This window comes from Conger conger, chromosome 16 (genome assembly GCF_963514075.1).
Source record: "Conger conger chromosome 16, fConCon1.1, whole genome shotgun sequence".
Taxonomy (NCBI): domain Eukaryota; kingdom Metazoa; phylum Chordata; class Actinopteri; order Anguilliformes; family Congridae; genus Conger; species Conger conger.
This window is the reverse complement of record NC_083775.1, coordinates 24,024,865-24,051,988: the sequence shown is the minus strand read 5'-3', so window position 1 is coordinate 24,051,988 and position 27,124 is coordinate 24,024,865. Positions and strand designations below refer to the sequence as shown.

The 27,124-nt window shown below is 43.6% G+C and overlaps 3 protein-coding genes across 13 annotated transcripts; 1 reads left to right on the top strand and 2 right to left on the bottom strand.

Moving 5' to 3' along the window:
* The first annotated feature begins 1,134 nt into the window (after window positions 1-1,134).
* Window positions 1,135-5,377, top strand: mpg (N-methylpurine DNA glycosylase). 4 transcript variants are annotated; one of them, XM_061223642.1, is made up of 4 exons: window positions 1,135-1,184; window positions 1,745-2,000; window positions 4,175-4,379; window positions 4,840-5,377. In XM_061223642.1, the coding sequence occupies exons 2-4, from the start codon at window positions 1,782-1,784 to the stop codon at window positions 5,223-5,225; spliced, it is 810 nt and encodes a 269-aa protein (XP_061079626.1). In that variant the 5' UTR covers window positions 1,135-1,184; window positions 1,745-1,781; the 3' UTR covers window positions 5,226-5,377. The 4 variants fall into 4 exon arrangements, with proteins under 4 accessions (XP_061079626.1, XP_061079624.1, XP_061079625.1 ...); XM_061223640.1 differs by having other exon boundaries at window positions 1,742-2,000; XM_061223641.1 differs by lacking the exon at window positions 1,135-1,184 and adding an exon at window positions 1,193-1,529.
* Window positions 5,378-5,692: 315 nt separating this feature from the next.
* On the bottom strand, window positions 5,693-23,810 carry nprl3 (NPR3-like, GATOR1 complex subunit). 8 transcript variants are annotated; one of them, XM_061223630.1, is made up of 15 exons: window positions 23,226-23,810; window positions 22,515-22,592; window positions 21,017-21,062; window positions 19,120-19,158; window positions 16,491-16,623; window positions 15,815-15,889; window positions 12,775-12,928; window positions 12,023-12,104; window positions 11,686-11,823; window positions 9,858-10,014; window positions 9,346-9,452; window positions 8,984-9,113; window positions 7,987-8,176; window positions 7,130-7,322; window positions 5,693-6,989 (listed from the first exon to the last, which is right to left on the bottom strand). In XM_061223630.1, the coding sequence occupies exons 1-15, from the start codon at window positions 23,374-23,376 to the stop codon at window positions 6,824-6,826; spliced, it is 1,839 nt and encodes a 612-aa protein (XP_061079614.1). In that variant the 5' UTR covers window positions 23,377-23,810; the 3' UTR covers window positions 5,693-6,823. The 8 variants fall into 8 exon arrangements, with proteins under 8 accessions (XP_061079614.1, XP_061079618.1, XP_061079615.1 ...); XM_061223634.1 differs by having other exon boundaries at window positions 22,523-22,592; window positions 23,226-23,365; XM_061223631.1 differs by lacking the exon at window positions 19,120-19,158.
* A 1,434-nt stretch (window positions 23,811-25,244) lies between these two features.
* On the bottom strand, window positions 25,245-26,379 carry LOC133114582 (hemoglobin anodic subunit beta-like). Its single transcript, XM_061224098.1, has 3 exons — window positions 26,211-26,379; window positions 25,852-26,074; window positions 25,245-25,458 (listed from the first exon to the last, which is right to left on the bottom strand). The coding sequence occupies exons 1-3, from the start codon at window positions 26,300-26,302 to the stop codon at window positions 25,327-25,329; spliced, it is 447 nt and encodes a 148-aa protein (XP_061080082.1). The 5' UTR covers window positions 26,303-26,379; the 3' UTR covers window positions 25,245-25,326.
* Between the last annotated feature and the right edge of the window lie 745 nt (window positions 26,380-27,124).

The window sequence follows — 27,124 nt, the reverse complement described above, 5'->3', positions numbered from 1 at the left end:
TGGTATGCAAAGTTAGAAGTTTTTCCAGTTTTATTTCAGTCATCATGCAAAGCAAAGCATTTTTATCTGTTTTTTGGTACCTGTCTGTTACCAACCGTACTTAAAACCTTTTACCGTTTCATTAGTGTCGTGAACGTATTTGCCCCTTTCCTGTTCATTGCATATTTGTCAAGCAGAATGGTTTCATATCTTAAGACAAAATGTAATATTAGGGGAATACCAAGAAAACACAAAACACATTATAATACCATTTAATTTATCAAATAAGCAAATCACACACATGGAAAAAGTCATATTTAGCCGTTTTTATTTCCTCTAATTTTGGCAGTATTTTGCGCCCTCTGTATGAAAAGTGCTCTATATTATTGCTAATGTTGTACAGTCTCTAAGTCTGGATGCCATCCCATTTCTTCTTGCTCTGACACAGCAAACTGTTCAGCGTTAAACCCACTGTGAGAGGGTACGTTTTACTCCGTTCCAGCACACAGCGGTGTGCATTATCTGTGAATTTCCAAATCAGATGTCCAGGTTCCTAACATATGTGGCCCCTATTTGAACCAAACAGGGTTGCTTTATCTGTCATCAAAAGCAGGACCTCCAACAGAACACAATCACAAGTGAGATCACAATTTTGGGTTGAAATGCCATTAAGCTGTATGACAGGCCTGGCTGATGTGAACGGGACAAGTTCAGCGAATCTGTGCAAACAGCAGAATATGACAGCCTGTAAAACGCTTCCGTTTCAAAAGGGTGATGTGGAAAAGGTCTCTTGGGTGAAGATGGCTCATATATGGCATTAAGACCCTCAACTGATTCTTCACACTATGTTTATATACAGCGGCTTTACGATCTTAAATAAGTAAAAACATCATTTATAATGCCAACATCAAGTATTTAGCTTAAATAATTGATGGCGGCTTCAAAAATGCTGGGATGTTAAATATACTAAATATTTAAGCAATCTTTAAGACATCTTGGAAACTGTATCATCATTATCATATTAAGGGCACAGTTCAAGCATATCGTCACAAAAGCTTGCAAATTCATACCGGGTAACGTTACTATTGCAAATCCCCAGGTAAGCCGTATAAAAATAGTTTGCAGGAATGTAGCATGACCACTTTAAGAAAACAGGAAGCTCCCCACATATCCCATGATACCTTGCGTGGAGTAAACACATTTGAGTGCGTTGTATTTCTGTTTAATCAATACTCTGCGAAGAGTTTGAGGCTATAAAATATTTAGCCAAATTCTAGACTAAAACGTTTTACTAAAACGGGTCACCGGCGTTGCTGTCAGGCATTGAAAACGATTTGATTTATTAATCTGCTTTAAAACCCACATGAACTGTGCTAAAAGCGAACTAGCATTAATGACACTCGCCATTGCATCGATACTGAGCTAGCTAAAAGCTGCAGATCTATCTCAATAACGCTAGTAACTTACATAATTGCTATCTGTTGTTGGAACAAACTAGATTAATGGCAAAAAGTGCCAAAAAGAATCCTGCTACTTTCAAAGTGTATAGTGTAAGTGAATGAATATGTCTGTGGTCACACACCGGAGTAACTTAATTCTGGAAATTGAGCCCAGTCCGTATGTGAATATAATAATCATAGTTGCCTTCACAACTGTATGGTGATTATATTCACAAATATATCAGCTAAATGATATGCTAACGATTATGGCATATTGAATAGAATTAATTGACCCCAGTAATCGCAGGATCTTCCTGTTGCAGCAGTTCGTGGCAAAAAGCTTTGTGTTCCCACTGGACAGAGATGCCGACAAGGAAACGGAAGCTCGTCGCCGAACGGCAGGACGGCAATGGAAGTGAATCGCCCCCATCTATGAAGGCAACGGCTCCTGCAGCTGAAAGCATTGCTGAGACAACTTTTACTAGCCAATACTTCTCCAACGAGCGTGAATGTTACGTCAGGCTCGGAGAGAAATTCTTTGACCAACCGTGTATCCGTCTCGCCAAAGCATTCTTGGGTAAAGTGAGTAAAGGAGTAGTCATTGCTATAATAAAACATATCTTTGGTTGCTATATAGAATATTCACTGGAACGTCGCATTCATAGGTAACACGTGAATATTAAGATGAAGACGTCCTTGAAATATTATTTATGAGGTTAAGGGGGCAGCATTGGGCTTCTGGGTTTTAACGCTATGTATTATTTCAGTCAGCTGAAAGACATATTGCATGTATGCGTTTAATTTGATTTGAAACATTTATAGATTCCCTTATCAGAGCAAAAAATAAATGAGAAATAGTGGCTTTACAGAACTGTGAGAGCCAGTCAGTGTTATTTAGAAAATGAAAGAAAAACATTCGTATAAAACTGAAAACTGGGTTTTCTTTTAGTAACACTTTGAAACTCCTTACATCCCACTGCCCAACCACCTGTCCTCTTGACCTCATCCCCTCTCCCCTTCTACAATCTAACTCTAATGACATTCTCCCTTTTCCCTCCTCTCTAATCAACACCTCCCTCTCTTCTGCCACCATGCCCTCTTCCCTGAAGAGGGCCAGAGTCACTTCCCTGCTCAAAAAACCTACTCTTGACCCCTCTGTTCTGAACAACTACCGGCCTGTCTCTCTTCTTCCCTTTCTCGCTAAAACTCTGGAACGGGCGGTCTGCTCCCAACTGTCCACTTATCTTCTCCACAACAATCTCCATGATCCCAACCAGTCTGGCTTCAAGAGTGGCCACTCCACTGAGACCGCCCTGCTCGCGGTCACTGAGGCACTCCACTCTGCTAAAGCCAAATCCCTCTCCTCTGTCCTCATCTTCCTCGACCTGTCGGCCACCTTCGATACAGTCATGAGTCATGAGATTCTGCTCTGACCCTCACCCCCTACAAACTGGAGTCCCGCAGGGCTCAGTTCTTGGTCCTCTCCTCTTCTTGCTATACCCCATGTCTCTTGGTTGTTATCTCTTACCATGGCTTTTCTTACCACTCTTACGCCAATGACACCCAACTCTTTATTCCCCCCCCTCCCACAACACAGATCTCTGCCTGCTTGGCTGATATCTCTGCGTGGATGACTTCCCACCACCTGAAGCTTAACCTTGCCAAAACTGAGCTTCTCTACATCCCTGCTAAGTCCTCTCCGACAATTGACCTCTCACTGACTGTTGAGGACTTTGTCGTTTCCTCCTCCCATACGGCAAAGAATCTTGGGGTGACTCTTGACAACTGCCTCACCCTGGCTCCACAAGTATCCTCCACTGCCAGAACCTGCAGGTTCTTCCTCTACAATATACGCCGTATCCGTCATCTCCTGATGGAGAAAGCCACCCAGCTCCTAGTCCAGACGCTTGTCATTTCCCGCCTGGATTACTGCAACTCCCTCCTAGCCGGTCTCCCAGCTTGTGCCATCAAGCCCCTCCAGCTGGTCCAGAATGCTGCAGCCCGCCTGATCACCAGTCAGCCCAGGTTGGCTCATGTCACCCCGCTCCTCATTGGCCTCCAGTGGCTTCCTATTGCCGCACGCATCCAATTCAAGGCCCTATTCTGCCAGCTCTGGTCGCCTTATGGTTCCCTCACTACGAGCACCTGGCAGTCGAGCTGCACGTTCACGCCTGTTTTCCGTTCTGGTTCCTCAGTGATGGAATGACTTGCCTACCACTATCAGGACAGCAGAATCCCTCCCCCTATTTCGGCGCAGACTAAAAACACACCTTTTCAAACTGTACCTTAGTCCTACCTCCTGATTCCCCCCCCCTTTCTGTTATCCTTATCCCTCGTTCTAACCCCCCCCCCCCCCAAAAAAAAAAAAATTGCACTTATGATGACTGTATGTTTAGAACAACACTTCATGTGTATTTTACTAGTTATGGATGCGATGCTTTAACTTGTGGAAGAAGCTATGCACTTGTAAGTCGCTTTGAATTAAAACAAAAATGGGAAAAAAATGTAAATGTAACAATGCTGTGCAAATTATCATTCACAGTACATGGCTGATACCAACTCCCACATTTAATGAGCTGACAATAAGCGGTTATCCACATAATGTACTCACAGTATTCACAGAGCCCCATCAGTGGAGTTAACACAAAATAATAATGCTACTACTATTTAGCCCCCATCAGGGTGATGCACAGCAGACATTTTGCAGAATACTCGCCACGCAGTACAGAAAAACAGTTCCCCTGCATTGGGCCCAGGTGCTGGTGCGGAGGTGTGCTGACGGGACGGAGCTGAGGGGCAGGGTGGTGGAGACGGAGGCGTACCTAGGGGGCGAGGACCGTGCGTCGCACTCAGCCGGCGGCCGACGCACCCAACGGAACGCCGCCATGTTCATGAAGCCCGGCACCGTCTACGTCTACCAGATCTACGGCATCTACCTCTGCATGAATGTGTCCAGTCAGGGTGAGCGCCGTTTACATGGAGACCGAGTCCGTTAATGAAAGGCTGGCGGTTTCCCACCTGCCTCAGGGTCGCGCCCGGGCTCACTCATTGCCAGGTGTGAACCCTTTCCCAAGAGGGCCATATGGCACTAACTTATACCTTCAACCAATCGAAATGACTGCTATGTTATTGTTTCGAGCCCCTATTAAAATCAATCAATCAATTTTCTCAGCCAAAAACCATTGAGATTTGGATGAAGCTATTTCATATTTGGCTTGCGAAAGAAATGATTAATTAGTTCTGCTCCAAGCGCCACAAGAATATTTGAGTTGACTGCTGTCAACGGTTCACCAAGCCTTTTGTGAAACTAATATTGTGGTCAGAAATGTGTCAGTTTGAGGAAAAAAATTATTTCTAGATTATTTTTTGTTGTTGATTTGCGCTTCTCTCCGGCTGACCTTTGACCCTGCGGCATCTTCAGAGGAGGGCGCTGCGGTGCTGCTGCGCTCCCTGGAGCCCCTGCAGGGACAGGAAGTGATGCGGGGTCTGCGGGGGGCCCGGCGGAGGGAGGGCTCGCGACCCCTGAAGGAGAAGGAGCTGTGCAACGGGCCGTCCAAGCTGTGCCAGGCGCTGGACATCCCCCGCCACTTCGATCAGCGCGACCTGGCCACCGACGCCGAGGTCTGGCTGGAGGGCCGTGAGGAGGAGGAGGAGGAGGAGGAGGAGGAGACCCCCGGCGTGGTGTCAGCCCCCCGGATCGGGATCCAATCCCACGGGGAGTGGGCCACCAAGCCGCTGCGCTTTTACCTGAGAGGCCACCCCTGCGTGAGTGTGCTGGACAAACAGGCAGAGAGGCAGACGCCTTAGCACCCTGGGCTTGTGGTTACACACGCACTCCACCAGGGGGAGACAGAGGATTTTGTCACCACATTTGTTTTCTATGGCTATTCCTAAGCACTATGTATTTGAGGATTCCAAAGGTAAACTCATTTTTTAAAATTAAAAATAGTTTTTCTTTTTCCCCAGTTTTTGGTGTGACTATTTTTAAAGATATGTAGAGCATTCCCCTCTCACAGAATACAAGGCGATCTAATCTCACACAATGGCTTTTCCAAAAACAGCATAAAAAAGAAATAAAGCACCAGGAATATTTTTTTCACGTTCATGAAGTAAAAAGCTTTTAATGCTTTAAACTTACAGTTCCAGTGTGAATCACACTGACATTTCATTTCTGTTGCACACTGCCATTAACTGCATAGTTGATGCCAAATTCTCCCGTTCAGTGAACTGAAATGATTTGTTTAGCCTCCTCTACCAAACAGACTGTGACTCAATTACTCTAAAATGCAACATTTAATGTTCAGCGATCTGTTAAAGTGCAACAACAGTAAAGATCATGTTTCCAAGAACCTTACAAAGGATAATAAACACATTATTCTAAACAAAATAAATACAAATGGGAAAAGATACACAAATAAAAGAAACCCTTTCTTTGGTATATGCAGCATGGGGGGGGGGGGGGGGGGCATTAAGGTAATGCGCTGGCTGCACTCACTGCCCTTTATGGGTAACCGAGTCTGTATTTTGATTGGATACAGTTGTAAACCATGGTGAAACTGGAACCATACTGTACATTCATCATCACACCTGTAAACACAGGAACAATGTCTATCACACAAAGGCTCCGTTTCCTTTGTAAATCACCACTGCAGAAGATAACATCATTTGTTATTTAGCGGACGCTTTTATCCAAGCGATTTACAGTTGATTAGACTAGGCAGGGGACAAGCCCCCCCCGGGAGCATTGCAGGATTAAGGGCCTTGCTCAAGGAACCCAAAAGATCTTATCGTGGCTACACCGGGGCTTGAACCACCAGTAATGTGCCATAGCCAATAGGCTACAGGCTGCGCCAAAGATAACATTAAACATTTCATTTTGGGGGGGGGTGGCAGTATTATGGGGGCTAGTCCCTTCAGACACCCCCAAGCCCCACAGATTATTAGTTTGTCAGTCAGTCCAACCTGTTGTGTTTTTGTCAAGGCTCACAGAGAATGATTCTCAAGAGTGGAGATTAGTCAAGGTGTTTGACAGTCCACACGCAAAGCTAATAAACAAGGCCAATCAAAATGCACTCCTTAGGTTTTGTCAAACTAAAACCTGATCTGGGTTTAATGGCACCATTACTGTAGACCCTTCCCTCTGAAAACGGTAAAGGGAGAACTTCACTGCACCAACTCTGCATATTTCTTTGTGCAACCAGCAGGTTGAAGAAGGTTAACCACACTCCAGAGAAACGTGGCAGGTGTCTCCTCCAGCATCCGGGGTCAAAGTTCACACTGACAGGGACAGTGAGGGATACTCCCCAAAAAGGGGGGGATCCCAGCACTGAGGGAGAGGGGTGCTACAGCCATAGTGTAACACTGCTGCCTCCGCTGACTCACGGGAGGTCCTGGGGGGTCCCAGCTCAGTCCAGGGGGGACTGGAAGAGGGAGATGACGGGGTCCTCGTGGTTGGTGACGACCAGGACGCTGCGGAACTTGTCGAAGAGCGTTTTGAGCTGCGAGCGGCGCATGTTCTCGTTGTACATGATCTCCTCCAGGTGGTGGTGGCCTCTGAAGTAGTGCAGCAGCCTGGGGCGGGGACAGGGAGGGAACTGATGTCACTCAAACACGCAAGACGTCTGCTCACGTGCGGTGTGTGTTTGTCTGGATGCTCAGATTCAGTGTGTGTGTGTGTGTGTGCGTGTGTGTAAGTGTAAGCACACACACACCGGGCGAACATGCGCAGGTCGTCGGGGCTCTGCGCTGCAGGGATGCTCAGTATGACTCGGCGCTCGTGCTCGCCCAGGCTGGCCAGCAGAGTCTCAGTCATGCGTCTGTTCAGAGGGGAGTCTCCGCCCGGCAACAGCTCTGCACTCGAGGTCTCCATGCTGGGACTGGTCAGGGTCATATCGTCACTGCTGGCTGCACAAAACACACACAACACACACACAGACAAACACGTTATCTTTCCGATCTTACTTTTCCTGCTGAGCATTTATTTCACATAATCAATATAATCTTCTCATATTTATTCAAGTGGTTGCTTATTGTCTTAAATTTACATATTTACAATGAAGGTATATTTTATTTTTCTAAAATGCCTTGACAACACTAGATATTGTCTGTCATGCGTGCATAATAAAGCCTGTTTAAATACTCCCAGATAGAGAGAAAGAGAAAGGAAGAAGGGTAGAAATGGGTGAGAGAGGGAAAGATATAGGGAGATGGGGAATGTGTGTGTTTGTATGTGAGCGTGCGTGTGTGTGTGTGTGTGTGTGTGAGTGTATGTACGTGCGTGTGTGAGTGTGTGTGTGTGTGTGTGTGTGTATGTACATGCGTGTGTGTGTGAGTGTGAGTATGTGTGTGAGTGTGAGTATGTGTGTGTGTGTGTGTGTGTGTGTGTGTGTTTATGTGTGCGTGTGTGTGTGTGTGTGTGTGTGTGTGTGTGTTTGTATGTGAGCATGCGTGTGTGTGTGTGTGTGTGTGTGTGTGTGTGTGTGAGCGTGTGTGTGTGTGTGTGCTTATGTGTGCGTGTGTGTGTGTGTGTTTATGTGTGCGTGTGTGTGTGTGTGTGTGCAGTTCTCACTGGGCGAGCCGAAGCTCAGGGCGCTGGGGGTGCTGAGGCTGCGTGACCCCACGCGGGCGGCCAGGGGCAGCTCCTCGTCACGCAGGCTGGGCTGGTCCTCGCTGGGGGGCACCAGCAGACACACGAAGGTGTGCAGCTGGATCAACAGCCTGCGCTGCAGCATCCACACCACCATCTGGATCAGCTGCACCTGAGGGACAGGAGCACCACTCACACAGAGCACAGGCCTCACAGGAAGTGAGCTCACGACACAGGCCTCACAGGAAGTGAGCTCACAGGCCTCGCAGGAAGTGAGCTCATGACACAGGCCTCACAGGAAGTGAGCTCACGACACAGGCCTCACAGGAAGTGAGCTCACAGGCCTCACAGGAAGTGAGCTCACAGGCCTCACAGGAAGTGAGCTCACAGGCCTTGCAGGAAGTGAACTCATGACACAGGCCTCACAGGAAGTGAGCTCACGACACAGGCCTCACAGGAAGTGAGCTCACAGGCCTCGCAGGATGTTAGCTCACAGGCCCCGCAGGAAGTGAGCTCACAGCACACAGACTGCGCAGGAAGCAAGTTCACACAGTGTACAGGCCTACCAGGAAGTGAGCTCACATGGTGCATATACCTCACAGGAAGTGAGCTCTCACGGTGCATATTCACAGGAGATGTGCAGTCAGTGCACAGACCTCACAGGAAGTGGGCTCAGACAGCAGACAGGCCTCACAGTAAGCACTCAAAGGAAGGGAGCTCTCACATTTCATAGGACGTAATCTCATGCATTAATCTCAACTCATGAGGAGTAATGTCACAGATGGCCCACAGGAAATTACATATGCACTCACAGGTGCACTCACAGACACCCAGCCAAGTGACAAACCTCACACACAGGAACACTCACAGACACCTGGCCAAGTGACAGACCTCACACACAGGAACACTCACAGACACCCAGCCTAGTGACAAACCTCACACACAGGAACACTCACAGACACCCAGCCACGTGACTGACCTCCTGCACGGGGGCGTCCAGCGGGTTGCGGAACTCGGACAGGGAGACAGGCAGGGAGAATTTGGCCAGCATGGAGGGCAGGTCGTGTCCCGGAAACTGCTGAGCAAACTGCTCTGCCTGGGGAGAGTAGCTGTGAGGGACAGAACAGCAGAGAACGTGTACTGCAACACACCACTACATTCAACGTCTGCTGAAGGTCATACAACACCACTACAATGCTCTGCTTTCTGCTACACCCCCAAATCACATATCTCTGCTGCCCCAACACTGTCCTGGCAGCCATAGTGTGTGTGCGTGTGTGTGCGTGTGTGTGTTTGACTGGCCCAGTGCCAACTTATCCATAATCCGAGTGGCTGACTTACAGGCAGATGTTGGCGTGAGGTGACAGCATGTAGACGTTGTTCTCGCACAGCGGATACACGATGATGGCCTTGCCCCAGTACACCAGGTGAGCCGCGATCTGAAACACCTGCGGGACGCAACGCGAGGGCCACAGGTTCACACCCCAGCTGGCGCTGCGCTGACGCAATGCCGCAACACAAGCCAAGCAAACCTTCCTGGATGGTGCTTAATGTTAATGTGTCAGTGCACTGTAACACTGTAACACCATACCCGCCGATGTCATCATGACACGTATAATTACAGGCGTAACAGCCAAAGGGAATTAATGGTCACTCTTGGGTGGAGAGGGGGATTTTGATGAGCAGCCTGTAGCCTAGTGGCTAAGTGGCTTGACTGGGACATGGAAGAATGGTGGTTCAAGCCCCAGTGTAGCTAACTAACCCCATATTGCTCCAGGAGAGATTGGCCCCTGTAAATTTGGATTAAAGTGTCAACTGAATGACTGTACAGGGAGGATAGGGGGGGGTCTCACCTGCAGGAGGGCGAGGTCTGCGTCTTGGGCCAGCTGCTGCAGGTTTTTGACGGCGGAGCAGGTCTTGACCAGGCGCACCAGGGCAGGGGAGCAGTCTAAGGGCAGCTGGGCCAGCAGAGCCTTCTCACTGTCCAACAGCAGCAGAGCATGGTAGGGCCTGGGGGAAGCCACATCAGCACCAGTCACATGACCAGGCTCTTCAGCAATAGGGCACCAGTCACATGACCAGGCTCTTCAGCAATAGGGCACCAATCACATGACCAGGCTCTTCAGCAATAGGGCACCAGTCACATCTGCCGTCCTGTAGGTTTTAACTCCAACACCAACAAAGCGCACCTCATTCAACAGGTACTGATCTATCATCCTGTAAGTATAAAAATACAGGCAGTAGGGGTAACAGGCCTTTGAGTAGTTCAAGATAGTGAATGGATATTTTGTAGAGTAGAGTGAATGCATTCTTAAAAAGTGTCAGCAGGTGGCAGTGTGGCCCACTAAAAACTGTCCAACAGCAGCAGAGCATCGTAGGGCCTGGGGGAAGCCACATCAGCACTAGTCACATGACCAGGCTCTTCAGCAATAGGGCACAAGTCACATGACCAGGCTCTGCAGCAAAGGGGCACCAGTCACATGACCAGGCTCTTCAGCAATAGGGCACCAGTCACATGACCAGGCTCTTCAGCAATAGGGCACCAGTCACATGACCAGGCTCTTCAGCAATAGGGCACCAATCACATGACCAGGCTCTTCAGCAATGGGGCACCAGTCACATGACCAGGCTCTTCAGCAATAGGGCACCAGTCACATGACCAGGCTCTTCAGCAATGGGGCACCAGTCACATGACCAGGCTCTTCAGCAATAGGACACCAGTCACATCTGCCGTCCTGTAGGTTTTAACTCCAACACCAACAAAGCGCACCTCATTCAACAGATACTGATCTATCGTCCTGTAAGTACAAAAATACAGGCAGTAGGGGTAACAGGCCTTGGAGTAGTACAAGACTGTGAATGGATATTTTGTAGAGTAGAGTGAATGCATTCTTAAAAAGTGTCAGCAGGTGGCAGTGTGGCCCACTAAAAACACCTCCTCCCAGCTGCTGTTTGAAGCCAAATACATTGTTTTCTGATAAAATGGCATCAATCACCACACTCGTATAACGTGATGGTTGTAGAGTATGTGATCAGTTGGTATGTACCAAATATACAGTAAGGAAGCAACTCTCAGAAGGCTAATTTACTCCTGCTCTGTATGCTCATTTTCCTTGCTTTACCTAGAGATAGGCCACACTTTCCAGGGCCCAAACTGTACAGCAGGCAACATTCGTGCTGAAAACAATCGTAAAGCAATATGAGTGTAGCGTTTCCGTGGTGACCTTTGCAATTTAGCGTTTCTAAGGTGACTGGTGCAGCTAAATGTTTCCATGGCGACTGGTACGGTGAAGTGTTTTTTGTGGTGACAGGTGGGGTATTCCATGGGTGAATGGTACAGTGAGATGTTTGCATGGTGGAGTGCAGTGTTACCGTGGTGACTAGTGAAATGTGGTGTACCCATGGTGAGGAGTGCAGTGATTCTGTAGTAACTGGTGCAGTGTAGCGCTTCCATGGTAAGTGTTATAGAGCAGTGTTGCACGTCCATGGTAAGTGTTGTAGTGCAGTGTAGCATGTCCATGGTAAGTGTCGCAGTGCCGCGTAGCAATTCCATGGTAAGTGTTGTAGTGCAGTGTAGCACGTCCATGGTAAGTGTTGTAGTGCAGTGTAGCACGTCCATGGTAAGTGTTGTAGTGCAGTGTAGCACGTCCATGGTAAGTGTTGTAGTGCCGTGTCTCTCACCGTATGGCCTTCAGGCTGCACTCCAGGGCCTTGGGGGGGATGTGGTGGCCCCCGACACGGTGGATCTTATGGGGGAGACAGAAGCTCACCTCCAGCCAGTTATTAATGTGCAGACGCACCACCCCTGTAGTGCACAGACTGCAGAGAGAACACAAACACACACACACACACACACACACACACACACAATATTCCTGTTACAGCACAGCTCAATTAGTCACAGTAACATTACTAAAAACGAAGCAGCTGCAGTCGGGTCACTGCCATGGTGATGGCCATTTGAGGATTTTCAAGCAGCGCTGGCAGCTCTGAATGAGCCCAGGGTGCCTCCACGCACCTGTCATAGGCCTCCTTCAGGTCTCGCGCCAGTTTGCACTTGGGTAGAATCTGCCGGAAGGGGGACTGGGGGCTGCCGTCACCTGCGGGGGTGAGCAGAGTGCGTGGAATCAGGGTGAGACTGGTGGAATCAGAACGTCCCTCGACTAGAGTTCACAACTCAACTCAATACCAAAGGCTGGGCTGGGAACCAGAACTAGGTCGAACACGTAGGAATAGTTTTGGATTCAAATACTTTTCAGTGCTAGACAGATCTTGTCCGGCGCAACCGAGCCAACCAAGAAGACCAGAAGGCAGGGTTTACTTTCACACAGAGTAATTCATAGGTTCCAATACACAAGACAAGCTCAGTAAAGCATAGAAAAGTATTTGGATCCCAAAATAAATATGTATTTGACCCAGGTCTGCTGTGAACGCCTGGACCTGGCTAGCCACAGGGCCCACTGATTTTTATTCTTACTCAGAACATCAGCAATTACAATGAGCTAACCTAACCGTCAATCCCAAGCCTAACAACCGTAAAATGCCAGCACTCTCAACCTTGTACCTTATCAACCAATCAAAATTACTGCTATACAGTTGCTTCGAGCCCCTAATTAAAACCCGACTAAACCCTCAACTTTCTCAACCGAAGCTAAATCCCCTTGGGACTCGGGTGGAGCCACTTGATAGTGGGCTTGGGGCTGAAGGAGCGCGTTTGCGGGGGCTGGACCGCTTGCCGGCGGGACCGGGTTGGTTCGCTCGGCCGCTCACTGTCGGTCATGGTGGTGACCTCCTCCTGCGCGGCGAGCATCAGCTTGGCCTCGCGGGTCAGGTACTGGCAGCGGCGCTCCTCGTGCTGCAGGGCGATGGCCAGCCGGCGGGAGAGGTTGTGCATGCAGCTGATGACCGACGGGTCCGCGTTGGCCTGCAGGGGGCGGACACGAGCAGAGGGGGGGGGCCCAGACGGTCATACTCGCATGCAGAGGACGGGGGGCGGCCCGTAGCGTAGTGGTTCAGGTAAATGACTGGGTCACGCAAGGTCGGTGGTTAAGGTAAATGACTGGGTCACGCAAGGTCGGTGGTTCAGGTAAATGACTGGGTCACGCAAGGTCGGTGGTTCAGGTAAATTACTGGGTCACGCAAGGTCAGTGGTTCAGGTAAATGACTGGGTCACGCAAGGTCGGTGGTTCTAATCCCGGTGTAGCCGCAATAATATCCGCACAGCCGTTGGGCCCTTGAGCAAGGCCCTTAACCCTGCATTGCTCCAGGGGAGGATTGTCTCCTGCTTAGTCTAATCAACTGTACGTCGCTCTGGATAAGAGCGTCTGCCAAATGCCAATAATGAAATAATAATAATAATGAGGACACTGGCGGTCACAGGGAGTTCCCACACGACAGGGATGTAAAAACCCGGAGATTAAAGCTGACAGCCAGCACTCTAACTGCATATCCACCATTTTATTTAAAAGTCCTATGTGCTGGTTAGCAGAACAACAAAAACTGTAACTTTAGCATTTAAGTACAGGACATGTGACCCAAGTAAAGCACAATTGCCTCCACGACAATGAAGATAATGAAAATAATAATCACGACGACGATAACAATAATAATTCTCAAACAGCATAGTTGGACAAGTTATTTCAATATGTGACCAATGCCACCAAAACTGAAATGTCGACTATCCTGAAATGAGCAAAACAAATTCTTCAATTAAAGAACCTTCAGAGCAATCTCGTTATGTTGTACATTTACATACTATGTAGCGAGAGTTTCGTGACTGTGTGTATAAATTACTATATCGTAACACTGACATAAAAACACTAGCTAGAAACACTAAAATAATAGGAATAAATGTATGTTACAATAATTATACATCTTGATCCAACAAAAATTTCAGATTGAAAAGGTGGCCAGTTATCAATGTGTGTCTAGTTCACATCAAACTTTCAAAATTTGCAACACTTAGTTAAAGTTTAATTAAAACAACAAGGCACAAAGTAGGATTTGAAAATGATCAAATTCCCCATTTTTGTTGAATAATTACCAATTACAAAAATATCAGAAGAAAAATATTTAATCTATATGGGTTTATCCATAATGTGCCTTATTTTTAAAATCAAGCAATACGTAGGTTTAAAAAGGGAAAAACCACAACTGATATTTCAGTAGCTGGGCAGCCATGAAATTGGGTAGGAAGTGTGGCTTGTTGCCAGGGAGGCTATCATCCCAGATAATGACTCAGCGTTTTTGGGTCTGCCTCAGAATTGCGGAGTCACGCTGGCAGATATTGCTGCCATGCTGTATCAGCCTACGTGCCATGGGCAGGGGGTGTGAGGGCAGGGCAGGGAGATAATGGCTCAGCGTTTTTGGGTCTGCGTCAGAATTGCTGAGTCACGCTGGTGGCTGGCACGAACGGTGTCATGTGTCATGGGGAGGGGGACTGAGGGCAGGGCAAGGTGTGGCTGTGCCACACTGCCTGGGAGGATGACCCGGCTCTGCCACCCCCGATAGGAGCAGAGCCCACAAGCCTTATCGCCCCCCCCAGGCAACAACACCCCCACAACCTCCCTTCTTACTGAGAAAGGCCCAACCTTGTATGACCCCCCCCCCCGCCCAACCTTCATGTTTACCAGCTGTCCTTCTCCAGATAACTGGGCCCATTATCTATTTGGTTATTCAGAAACATGGACGCCTGTAATATGTAACTTCAAACAAGTATGTTTTGAAATAACAAGGGGAACTAGAGCAAAATAACTGCCTCACGGTTGTCTCCACCAACCAGTCAAGTAGCAGTTTACATCCCTGTCTGTCCAGCAATAACTAACTTCCGAACTTGATGAATCTACAAAACAAGTAGAGCTTAATGTATTTTTATTATTTTTAAACATTTCATTGAAGAATTTGTGCTGTTTCTTTGTCATTGGTGTTAGCTTCAAATTAAATGTTGAATAAAATATTTTTTTGCAACCTGAATATTTTGTAAAAGGCAGAGTAGTGGAATGATAAGACTAAGAAAAATATTTGATTATTTAAATCTCTTTATAAAATTGCACATTTAAACATTGTATTTATTTATTTGATTTGCACAATCATTTTTTTGTCAAACCAACAATAATTGAAGAATATTCAAACAAAAATATTGATTGTTTGTTGTTTGATACAAACTCTAAAATATCAACTAATGATTACATCAACAAACAAAATAACCCAAGATCGTTTTCTCAGCTACGGTGGTAACAAAACATTGTGATATTATGATAAATATCCAAATGCAATTGGCAAATAATGCTGGGGTCCTCGCCTGAGTTCTGTGTGGCATTAATATAGCCACAATATGTTCCTGTCCCAGGTCTACAAAACACAAACCAAAGCTTAAGATGGAATATTCAAAAATGTTAGTTAACACATGAATATTGTACGCTGTCATTTTTTAGTATTGTTTTTGACATTCCCCACACGTGAAACGGCTCAGGATGAGGTTTATCTGTACATTTTAATCATGAGAAAAGTGCATTAAAAGAGAAAAGAGTCTTTGTACAAAGTCTCACAAGGGAAATATATAAAAATAGGTCAGGCAAAGGTAAGCCTCAAATTCGAAATGAAACCATCAATTCTGAAAATAACCAAAAACCAGTGTTTTTTTTTTTTTTTCAAGCACAGAATACATTTTTCATTTTGTGCTTGGAAAAAAAAAAAAAACACTAAGTTTACTGGAGGTGCCCCACTCTGGTATGCTTTGAACTGCCTGGTAACGGAGACAATGCACAGAGTGGAAGAGATAAAACACTGATGTATGTAAATAATGTCATACCCTAAGCGCGAAGAGGACACTGAACAGGATCATGGTTGGCATCTCTCTTTTGGGTGAGGGATCCGTTTTGGACACCTGTGGAGAGGGAGCCCCGTTATTTAGTCCAATGAAAAGGCCTCATATCCGCTATATTTACAGTGCAATCCGTATATACACTGAGTGACCACTGTACCAGGTAGACCTGTACAACAGCTTGTTAATGCAAATATTTAATCAGCTCATCATGTGGCAACAACTAAATACATAAAAGCATGCAGACATGGTCAAGAGGTTCAGCTGTTTTTCAGATCAAATGACAGAATGGGGAAGAAATGTGATCTAAGTGACTTTCACCAAAGAATGTTTGTCGGTGCCAGACAGGGTGGTTTGAGCATCTCAGAAACTGCTGAGCTCCTGGAATTTTCACGCACACTAGTGTCTCGAGTTATCAGAGAATGGTGCAAAAAAACTAAAACATCCAGTGGAGCAGCAGTTCTGTGGGGAAAATGCGAGAGAGGTTAGAGGAGAAAGGACAGACTAGTCGACGCTGACAGCAAGGTGACAGTAACGCAAATCACCACACATTACAACAGTGGTACGCAGAAGAGCATCTCTGAACACACAACGCGTCAAACCTGTGAGTGGATAGGCTACAGCTGCAGAAGGGTAATCTGTGAGGGGACTGAGAAGGATTCACCTGGATGGTGTGGGGGTGCTGCAGCAGGGTGGGGTGCCCCACAAAACGCACATTGTCGATTTTCAGCTCAAACTTCCTCCCGCACATGTCCGACTTGGTGGCTAGGATGGTGGCCAGTATGATGTCAGAGAACCTTAGGATGGGAAACAGTTGGAAGACCGATAAGTAACCAATGAAAGCATGGAGCAGGGGGGTGGCGTGGGGGAGGGAGGGCAGGGAGGGAAGCAACAGAGCAGACTGCTAAAAAAGTCAATTACAAGTGTTCAATTACCCCAGAGCTGCTTTTTCAAACTGGCTATGCATACAAGAAGTGTAACCTGTGTATGCATTCCTGTGTGCATAGGTGTAGTTTGTGTGTGTGTGTGTGTGTGTGTGTGTGTATAAATGTGTTTGCGTGAGTGCATGCGCATGGTGTTTAGATGTTTTTCTTCCCAAAGGGGTGTTAATTGTGTGTGCTTTTTTTTTTTTACTTGTGTGTCTGAGAAAAAGCTATCAAATAAAATGGAATCAAACAGTTTGTGTCTGCTTGTGAGTTCCGGTCTGAGCAGCAGCCACCGTGGAGAAGGGCCTCGCGCTTGCTCACAGGTCAAGCTTCAGCTGAAAACAATTATGTTTCCTGTATATTATTTTCGGATACCATTTGTAAATGAACATGAAATTAAGAGAAGCAACATGTTTTTCCACTGAAAGGCAGATTCTGCTGTTAGCATCATTACTTTAGCGAAAGAAGGCATGAGACACAGTACACCCAAAGGCGATGAATTCTAACACATCTGTAGCCATTAATGCCACCTACAGCAATCACACAAACTCACAGCCTAACAAAAAAAAGTTACCATTGCGGCGCCACATTTTATTTATTCATAAATATGTATCATTTTAATGAACATATTTCACACTCAGATCACCCAGTCTTTAAAAGGCTCAAAAAAATAATTAAAGAAGAAAACTTCAGAACAATTTGATCATGAGTTAAGTGGATTTGCATATGTTGACATAAAAATAAACAAAAGGGAGAAAAAATAAGTGTATATACCTGACTGTAGAAATTAGTGCGAGAATGATTGCAAACGGGTAGCATACCCAAAAACGTGAATCACAGGATGTACAATTATTACAAAGATTTTCTAAAATTAAGGTGTGCAATGCACATATACAGCATGCTCCATCATTATTGGCACCCCTGACTGGTAATGCAGAAAATATACCTTATTACAAATATATGGTGCATCCATCTCTGGCAAGGATAAGAGCATGGAGTTATCCTTGCAAGAATCTGCTTAGAGGAATGGCCCCAAATCCCTCCAAATGTGTTCTTTAACCTTGTCAAGCATTACAGAAAGAGACTCCATTTTGTTATCCTTGCCAGAGGTGGATGCACCAAGTCAAAAGGTGGCAATAAATATGAAACCTTGATTTTGGTTAAATCTATGAAATTGGTTTTGGTTTGTTCCATTGAAACATTGTAAAAAAAACAAAACATTTTTTGAGTTTAATAAAATAATTATTAATAATAATAATAATAATAATAATAAGTACATTTTGTGCAATGCCAGCCAGGGGTGCCAATAATTATGGAGCCTACTGTATATATTTTAGCTCCATAAATCTTAGGACAAAGACATACTTTTCTTGATTTGGCTCAATACTTCACAATTTTAGATTTGTAATCAAACAATTCACATGGTTGAGGTGCAGATTTTCAGCTTTTATTACAATTGTATTTTTCATACACTTTATTTTCACCACATAGAAATAACAGCACTTTTTAGACAGTCCTCCCTCCCATTTCAGGGTACCATATTATTTGAAACGAATGGCTTCACAGGTGTTCTGATTACTCAGAGGTTCAATTGCTTCCTTAGTGTGGCTAGAAGAGAGCTTGTCTGTTTTTTTCAACAGGAGCTGTACCAAAAAAAAAACACCCCCCTCTCATCTGTGGAACATAGTAGGCTGTTATATGCACTGGTGCACGTGTCTTCACTGATGATATAACTGGTGATAGCAGCAGCAGAATGAATTCTGTTATGAACAGGCCCATTGCATCCGCTAACATTCAAGCGAAACTGCTAACATTTTCAATGCCCAAAACTGGAAGATTCTTGACCAGCCAAGTCTCACCTGACCTGAATCCAATTAAACCTGCTCTTCATATATGCTGAAGAGGAAACTACTACTACTGCCACTATCCCCTGAAACAAAAAAAAGACTGCAGTCTGGCAGAGCATCACCACAAGAGAAGACACTCCGCACCTGGTGGCGTCTATGGGTCAAAGACGTCAAGCAGTGTATTCAATTAATTAATTAATGACATTAATAAGGTCCCCTGCGACTGCCAGCCGACTGCTCTTGCCTCCTGAGCCAATGTCGCCCCATAAGTTGCACTTTAACGAGATGTGAATTGATTGATTGCAAAACTAAAAATGTGGAGAACATAGCCAAATCAAGACAAAAAATGTCTTTGTTCCAAACATCATGGAGCTAAATGGGTGCATGTACTATATATACAGTAAATACATACACATACACACACACAGACAGACAGACAGAACAGGCAGACAGGGAAGATAATGAAAACAAGGGTGTTTCTAAACAAAGGAAAGTGCTTTTTAGAATGATTTTGTCTTACCCTGCTACCAACTGTTCATCAGTTAATGGGGTTTGTTCTCTGAAATGGGAAAAGCACCATAAAACAAGAAAAAAGCAAACAAACAAAAAAGAAAAAAGCAGCAAACAATTGTGACCGAGTGGACAGCAGAAGATATTAGATAAAGTTTTTTGTCGTTTATTTTTTTTGTTGCTTAACAGACCATTTGAGAATGAGTTTTTAAAAGGCATTTTCTGTGGTTGTTGTACAGTAGAGAAACATGCAGGCGCATTTTTTTTAAAAGGTCCCCAATGATATTTTTTTAGAATAAGTGATCTGAGCTAAGACCCTCAGAATTACCATTTCAAGTATCATTTGTGTTTTCTGGTTGTTATATTTTTGTGAAAAATTCCACCAGAAAAGAACATACCAAGAACACACCAGATTAATAGCTGTCTTAAATATGCCTGTTGCAGTCATCCAAACATTTTCCCTGGATTTTGGTGAATGAACCACAGTGGGACCCTTTAAATGCTAGGGTTAGGAAAAGGAAGTCGGCAACTTGGTAAGAATTTGAGGCTTTTCCATCAGCACATTCACTTACCATTCACAAGGCCTGACTGGTTTGATTTTACAGTTGTCTGAAAACCATGATCTAATAGACCAAGTTCACCGACTGTTATTAAAATTGCCATATTGTACACCTTTCCAGTGTTTTATTTCAGGTCCAACTATGCATAACAAGATGTCTGAGTGGTTTTAAGTACCAAAAACAATCACTATCCAGTTTTACATGCCTTTTCTCCAGCCCCCCCTCATGAGCTTTACCAAGAACAGGCTGTTTTAGTAACTGTGTCTTTAATGCTCATTGATATTAGCGAACCTCTGTTGTGACTGGCTGATTAGCTCCAACGGCCTGAACGCCGTTTGTGCCGAGCGGTTGTATTTGTTCCAGTTACAAAGGTGAGCCGTGCTGAAACAAACGCGGGATCTCATGGACAGCTGAAGATACAAATAATACCAAAACATCATAAAGCAACTTAAAAAAAAATTAAAATTAAAAATAAATAAATAATAATAATAATAAATAAATAAATAAATAAATAAATAAATAAATAAATAAATAAGCTGCTATGGCACATGGCACCGCAGTCATTGGCAAGGCTTGACCCTTCCATGTGTTTGTTTTAACAGCAACAAAAAATCATGATTATTATTGTTGTTTTTATTATATGCTGACTATTATGGAAATGTAATATTGATTATCCCGCACAATACATTAAGGTGAGCTGCGATAGTGTGATTCATCAACTTTTTTAAATTTTAGATCTGCCTGAGAAACAGCTCTTCCTCTTCCTCTTGGCAAGTTAAAGATCCCCCGCCTCTAAATTTAAGGACTTTAAATCTCAGCCTATTCAATCTAGAATGGGTCCATTACAAAGACTGCTTTTCACTGACCAGTACATGTTGCCTCTTACAATACATGTACAAATCAAAAATAGCCCATTTTATCAAATTATTAAATCCAATGTACAATGAACTGATCTATTTAATACATTTATCAATTTTGCTACTCTTTTGGAAGGACACACATGAATCTCACAATTATATCATTATCACCATCACCATGATTTTAATCTTATGGTTCAGTTGATAGAGCATTGCACTAACAGTGCAAAGGTTGCGGATTTGATCCCAGGGGACCACATACAGTGCTGTGCAAAATTAGGCACATGTAAAAAGAAATTCCATAAAGCAAAAATGCTAAATATAATTTTTTTAAATAAAGAGCAGTGAACAGCTAAAAACTAAATCACATCACAATTTGTTGTGACCACCCTTGGCCTTTAAAATAGTATCCGTTCACTTTGGCACACTATCCTGCAGTTGTAGAATAAAGCCAGCAGGTAGGCTGTACCAAAGATATTGGAGAACTTGCCTCAGTTCTTCTGCAGACTTTGGTGGTCTCACTGGCGTCTGGCTATCTAGGTAATCCCAGAAAGCATCAATCAAGTTATTATCCGAAAAGTGGTCAATTACATGATATGATTCTATTTCACAAAATGCAAAAAATTCATGACCATTCAATTTTTTTGAGAATTAATGTTTGGAAACCTGAAATTTGCTCTTTCCTACCGACACACTAACAGAGAAAACAAAACAAAAAAAAAGACCTAATTTATATTAAAAAATACAATACTTTTGCACAATACTGTATACTGAAATGTATGCATTCATGCAAAGTTTGTTACTTTGGAAAAATGATTTTACTAAACTATTTAATGAAATAAATGTATGCTTTCATTAAATAAATAAAATAGGTCTAGGTTCGTTCCACTATGTTTGGCCCTACAGAGGGCTTTCCAAAATGCTCCGCACTTAGTGCTCTGATCATAAAGCCTGCTCTGACTGCAAGTATAATTTATCAATGTGCTCACATTTATGAATTTCTAAATAGTATTTTAAATAATTCCAGTCTTTCTAAGTAATGATTTAATGTGTTCAGAGAATTGGAGTCAATAGAGCTTATTCAAATACAAGAGATCCAGGGTTTTTCCCGACAAATGGGTCTTTGGTGATCCCCATCACTGGCCCAGAGTTGAATGATTTTTTTTTTGTCTAAGTTTTGGAGAGACTGCTTGTCCAACATATCGGGTGTCAAATGGTTTGTGCAGGTGCTGCTTTCGTGTGAAGTTGTAAGGAGCTAAGTCAAGATAGCCGGAGATAGCAGATGATAAATGAATGATAAAGATAAAGAAGCAATTCAAAAATGACATCAAGTGGCAACAGGGCAGGCTTTCACCTGAATTAACCGTCATCACTTCAGTCATTCAGTTTTGCTCCCCAAGTTCAATACTGCGATAACCATGCCCCTGGAAATGTTCTGGTTTAGTCAGACTCAGCAGTATTAATGTAATGCATTTATATAGTGCCCTTACCCGTGTTGACTTTATGTTACTGGGTACATTCCAGTTGACACTGTTTTTAATCAGAAATGGTAATGTTGGCTAGCAGAGTGACAGACTGCAGTAAAGTGCTGGGCAATACACTCACACAGATTGCGCATACACCTGAAGTTGGGTCAGACTACTTTTCAAAATGGACTCGCATAATAAATGCATTTGCCCAATGCCGTTTTGCAGATGAATGCCAAAATAAAAAAAACGAACTTTCACTACCCTTTATATGACACATTACAAGTGGTAGGACAGCAAGGGGAGGTGACAGCCGGCAGGCACATGACAGAGTGATCACATTCTTAACGTACCACTGATTTTAAACTGGGGGGGGGGGGGGGGATAAATTACGGAGATATATATAAATACAGTACATTCAAAAGCACAAAAGAGGTATGCAAAATAAAAGAAAAACTGAAAACAATTCCCCCAGACGCACAGCCCAGGGCAACTACTCATGAGAGGGTGCGGTGGCATTACCAAAGTACCTTGAATCCCCATCCTGGTCCTCTGGAGCGTCACCGGCGGAGTTCAGCGCATACGGGCTTCGCTGCTTCACTTTTGGAAGGAAAGGAGAGCGGTTACATTAGCAAGGTGCAGTGCATAATATTTACGTAAGATACATATAGACTAATTCCCAAGTACTCCTTATGAAACGAGGTGTGTGCGAATGCTGCCTCGTCGGATGTTGTGCTATGTGAGTAAGCGCCAAGCAAATTCCCAACGACTTATGTATTCCAGTTGTCTGCCAAGAACTCACAATTCTTGTCAACTGAGTGGGGGTGGCACGACAGATTGCACACCAAGAAAGTTGCTTTTTGAATAAACACAAGCTTATTAGCAATCTGTGTTCAGCACTGACTACAAATTAAATCCACCAATTTGATTTGGGTTCACTGTACAAATCATGCCATTAATCACAGAGCGATACTATAAACGCATAGTAAGTAGATAAGATATACATAAATAGTAACACATAATATAAACTAATATAAATGGTATTATAATAATATTGTATACAGAACAATAAAAGGTAGCAGGATACAAGCTACTAGCTATTCGTCGCGACGAATCAGGGCTTGGTTTTTGAAGGTATGACAGGAGACAGCAGCAAGTTAAACACTGTCAGAAGGTAGCTAGCTAAGTTAGACTTTTTGGATAAAAAAATGATAGTTAGCTAACATGACTCACTTATTAGAGACGATGTGGTTTCAGGAACTCGTTGAAACGGGTACCGGAAAAGTAGCTTATTGCCACGGCTGCCTGAGCTCACCAGTATTACACTTATCGGGCTGATCTTATCGCCACTTTTATGAGCATTGTTTTCGGGTTGTTTGTACATGTTGCCGTTCAATTAGTTAGGTAATATAGCTACACAGCTAACGTGGTACTTGCTCACGTGACCCACAGAAAACAAGGTTTAGTACAGTTTCGACACTTAGCCGTTTCATCAGCAAGCTAGCTAGCTATCTCGTTAACGTTGAAAAATTAAACATTCTGCCGTTTTCGCGACTAGTTCACAAACAGATTTGCCAGCTAAATTCTACAGAATAATTGATCGTGCTAATGTTGCAGGCTGCACACCTTCCTCTAGCTGTCGTCAAATATTAACGAGCTATATAGTAGTAGGCAAATGTTACGCAAATAGGCGGAGCTATTGCATTTCTTCCGAATGCATTCATATTAACTAATATATTCGCTAATTTGGCTAAATACGAGGCATTGGCACTATCTAAACCACACAATGAAACGTTGGACTCCTTTCGTCCTTCTCCTTCTTCTGTAATATGACGGTTGATAAATAACTTTAATGGTGCGTTTACCGCCATCCACTGGTCTGGAGGGTTGACTGGGCGTCTACACTCACTGAGCACTTTATTAGGTAGACCTGCAACTACACCAGTTTGTTAAAGGTACAATATATAAGATTTTTGTGTTAAAACATTGTTACAAGACCATTGTAAATCCCTTCCTATCATTGAAAAAGGCTCACTGACATGTTGATTCACCCTCTGTCTGTGTTTATAGTCCTTAAATTCGAATTAGAAAATATGAAGTTGACGGGCCGGTAATCCGTACCAAAACAGCTGTACAATAATTCAAGCTCATTGGTTGAAAATTGGTTTTAATTGCCACAGCCAATGGCGTTTCAACGTCAGCGCGTTTATAGAGAAGGGGATTATTGCTGCTATTCCTTTCTTGACCGTCAGAAGTCCGAAATTACCTATTATACCTTTAATGCACATATTTAATCAGTCAATCATGTGGCAGCAAATAAATGCATAAAAGCATGCCGACGTGGTCAAGAGGTTCAGCTGTTATTCAGACCAGACAATGACTTCAAACATACATCAAAATCCACACAGAAGTGAAAATAACATGCACGTTCTGCAATGGCCATCTGAGTCTTCACACTTAAATCCTATCAGAAATCTGGGGTCTGAATTGAAGAGGTTCCTTAAGTGCAAATTCAAGGGTATCAATGATTCTGAAATGTTCTGCATGGATGAATGGCCTAAAATCCCTCCAAATATATTGTCCAACCTAATCACAATACCCAATGACAGCAGTGTTCAGGCTGCCATCTCCATCTGCAGTAGAGTGTAAGCAAGCATGTAGCCTACACTCCTCCTGAAACATATATCACCAGCATTTATTTAATACCTTAACGGCAAATGTGCACAAGTGAGGCATGTTAACTAGTATTAACAAAATTATTGTTAAACGCGAATGTGTAACCGTTTTTGCTTCTGTAAATTGGTGTATCGTCTAGTTTCAATTATAAATGAATTCTATAAATAAAATTTGATAGCAGGTACTACTAATTCCTTATTGCAAACACATCCATCTTATGGGAAACACACGTGAAATGTTCAAGAGTTGAGTTTGAAATGGTAGGCTATGTAAAGTAAGCCCATTTAATGCATTTCCAAGGCACGTCGCTATCAGGAAACCAGATTTTAAAACACCTTGACGGATTTAAGAGTCACCGTGTTGAAATTTGGTTTCATCCTGTATTTATGCAGAGACATGAGTCAGAGGAGAAAAAGACACTTAATGTATAGCTTCAACAAGCAGGTCCATCTATGCAGGATAACTGTTTGGTCTTTACAACGATACTCCATCGTGAATAACCCACGTAACCTCAAATGGACTAGCCTAATTAAAACGTGAATACATTTGTTGTTAAAGAAAGAGACATAGCAACAGTTGCTTTTACTGGTTACTTTTTATTTATTGTTTTTTTTTCAGCCAAGTGAAGCGTTTCTTGGGTACCAGTGGAGAGTGGAATTCAGTGGTACTGCCTGCCCAAGGCGGATGTGACAGCCATCAGGAACTTTTGCCACGCCTCCTGCATTTGAGCGGTGAACTCAGTGGGACCGAACTTAGCGGCCATGCACAGAGTAATGCATTCAGAGAGAAGCTGCGGGACAAAGATGAACAGAATGAGTCTGAGTAAATAAAACACAGAAATTACACACCTGGGGGAATGAGGGGCAAGATTCACCCTTAACAACAAATACCTTCTGATTTATGCATCCATAGATGTAAAATTTGGTAGACACATAACTTATATTCTAACATGCAAGTACTTCAAGAATACTTCAAAGCAATAATTATATTTAAAGCAGGAGAACAATTTTGTGGGTGATTTTGTAGACCTGCATATATGTACACACACACACACACACACACACACATTGGGTATTAGACCATTGGCCGAGGCTGTCTGAGATTGGCGTACTGTTCATTGCTGGTTATCGTATATTTTTCGATATTAAAAAATGTTAATTACATATAATATATTTTTACTTACCCTGAAGTTATCGGGATCCACGTGGAGTTTCTCGGAGTGCATTTTGCTGAGATCGCGGTAGGCAGCCTTGATGTTATCCATGTTTTCTATGGCTCTGTTCAGACCACCCATGACGGTCGTGCCGTGCTCGGCCACCTTTTCATTATTCATGATCGCAGTGGCACTGGACAGGTTTCCAAAGTTGGCGAAATGCCGCTGGGTCCATGGGCAGACGATCAGAAGCCTGAATTCACACAAAGACAGACAGACAAACACACAGTGAAAAATGTAATACACTCGGCAAGCCTTCACCGAATTGTATAATAATCTGCAGGTTATAAAAACGAATAACGGATTGTTTATGAATCTCAGTATGGTACCTGCGCATTGCGAGGGGGCCAATTTCCTTAATGTCGATCTTTTTCCAGAGGGAGAGAACGGCTTTGCGCTCGACATCTGTCCATTCGACCATGGTTAGGTTTTTTGGGTTTTTGTTTGGTTCTTGAACTTGCAGCCCAATTATTCAAAAGGGATCCTTTGGTAATCGAGGTGCTGCTCAAACATTTTATAGATCCTCGTCTCTCCGCCCTCAAAGAAAAAGCGAAAATGATTGGATGTATTCCGTTTCCAGGCAAGTCTTAGATCGGCGCGGCGCCAATAATGTCACCTTAGGTGAAAGGGCGCGGCCCTGTAGATATCCGCAAATTCGCAATGCATTCGAATAATGTGTCAGTTTAATAAAAAAAGCTCTACAATAGCCTACTTGAGGACATATTCTGTTGCACCACATAAAAAGTTGCATTGGCATAAAATTATAAAATGGTAAATTGTAAAAAGGCAGAATTTCCTGTAATTATTTAGAACATAACTAGTTTGATTATACGCAAAGGTATTATTTTTTTTTTTAAAGATTTTTCTGTTAAGGAATAGTTATTTCATGCAGAAAGAGGCATGAAATGAAAATACATTTGCATTCCATCATTGAACCTAAATAGAAATGAATACAAAGCGTAGGCTTCCTTTTTGGACTGTAAATGATTACCATCCATGACATACCATCCATATAATAATAATAATAATAATAATAATAATAATAATAATAATAATAATAATAATAATAACTTGTTACTAATAATACGTATTATTATTCATTATTATTTTAAGTGTTATTAAGAATTTTAATTCAATTATTTGAAATACTTCTCCAAATACCCTGTGAATACATGTTCGTCCCATGCCTTCATCACACAAACAATTAGCAAAAATAGTAGGTATAAATTTTTTTATACATACA

Coding starts and splice junctions, on each gene's coding strand:
- mpg (XM_061223642.1), top strand. CDS start 1,782: ATGCCGACAAGGAAACGGAAGCTCGTCGCCGAACGGCAGGACGGCAAT. Junction 2,001..4,174: donor CCAAAGCATTCTTGGGTAAA/GTGAGTAAAGGA, acceptor CATTGGGCCCAG/GTGCTGGTGCGGAGGTGTGC. Junction 4,380..4,839: donor CATGAATGTGTCCAGTCAGG/GTGAGCGCCGTT, acceptor CGGCATCTTCAG/AGGAGGGCGCTGCGGTGCTG.
- nprl3 (XM_061223630.1), bottom strand. CDS start 23,376: ATGTACAAACAACCCGAAAACAATGCTCATAAAAGTGGCGATAAGATC. Junction 12,929..15,814: donor GTGTCCTCTTCGCGCTTAGG/GTATGACATTAT, acceptor CGCCCCCTGCAG/GCCAACGCGGACCCGTCGGT. Junction 6,990..7,129: donor GACCTGCGCATGTTCGCCCG/GTGTGTGTGTGC, acceptor TCCCCGCCCCAG/GCTGCTGCACTACTTCAGAG.
- LOC133114582 (XM_061224098.1), bottom strand. CDS start 26,302: ATGGTCGAATGGACAGATGTCGAGCGCAAAGCCGTTCTCTCCCTCTGG. Junction 26,075..26,210: donor GGCCCCCTCGCAATGCGCAG/GTACCATACTGA, acceptor GTGTGAATTCAG/GCTTCTGATCGTCTGCCCAT. Junction 25,459..25,851: donor TGGATCCCGATAACTTCAGG/GTAAGTAAAAAT, acceptor TTTGTCCCGCAG/CTTCTCTCTGAATGCATTAC.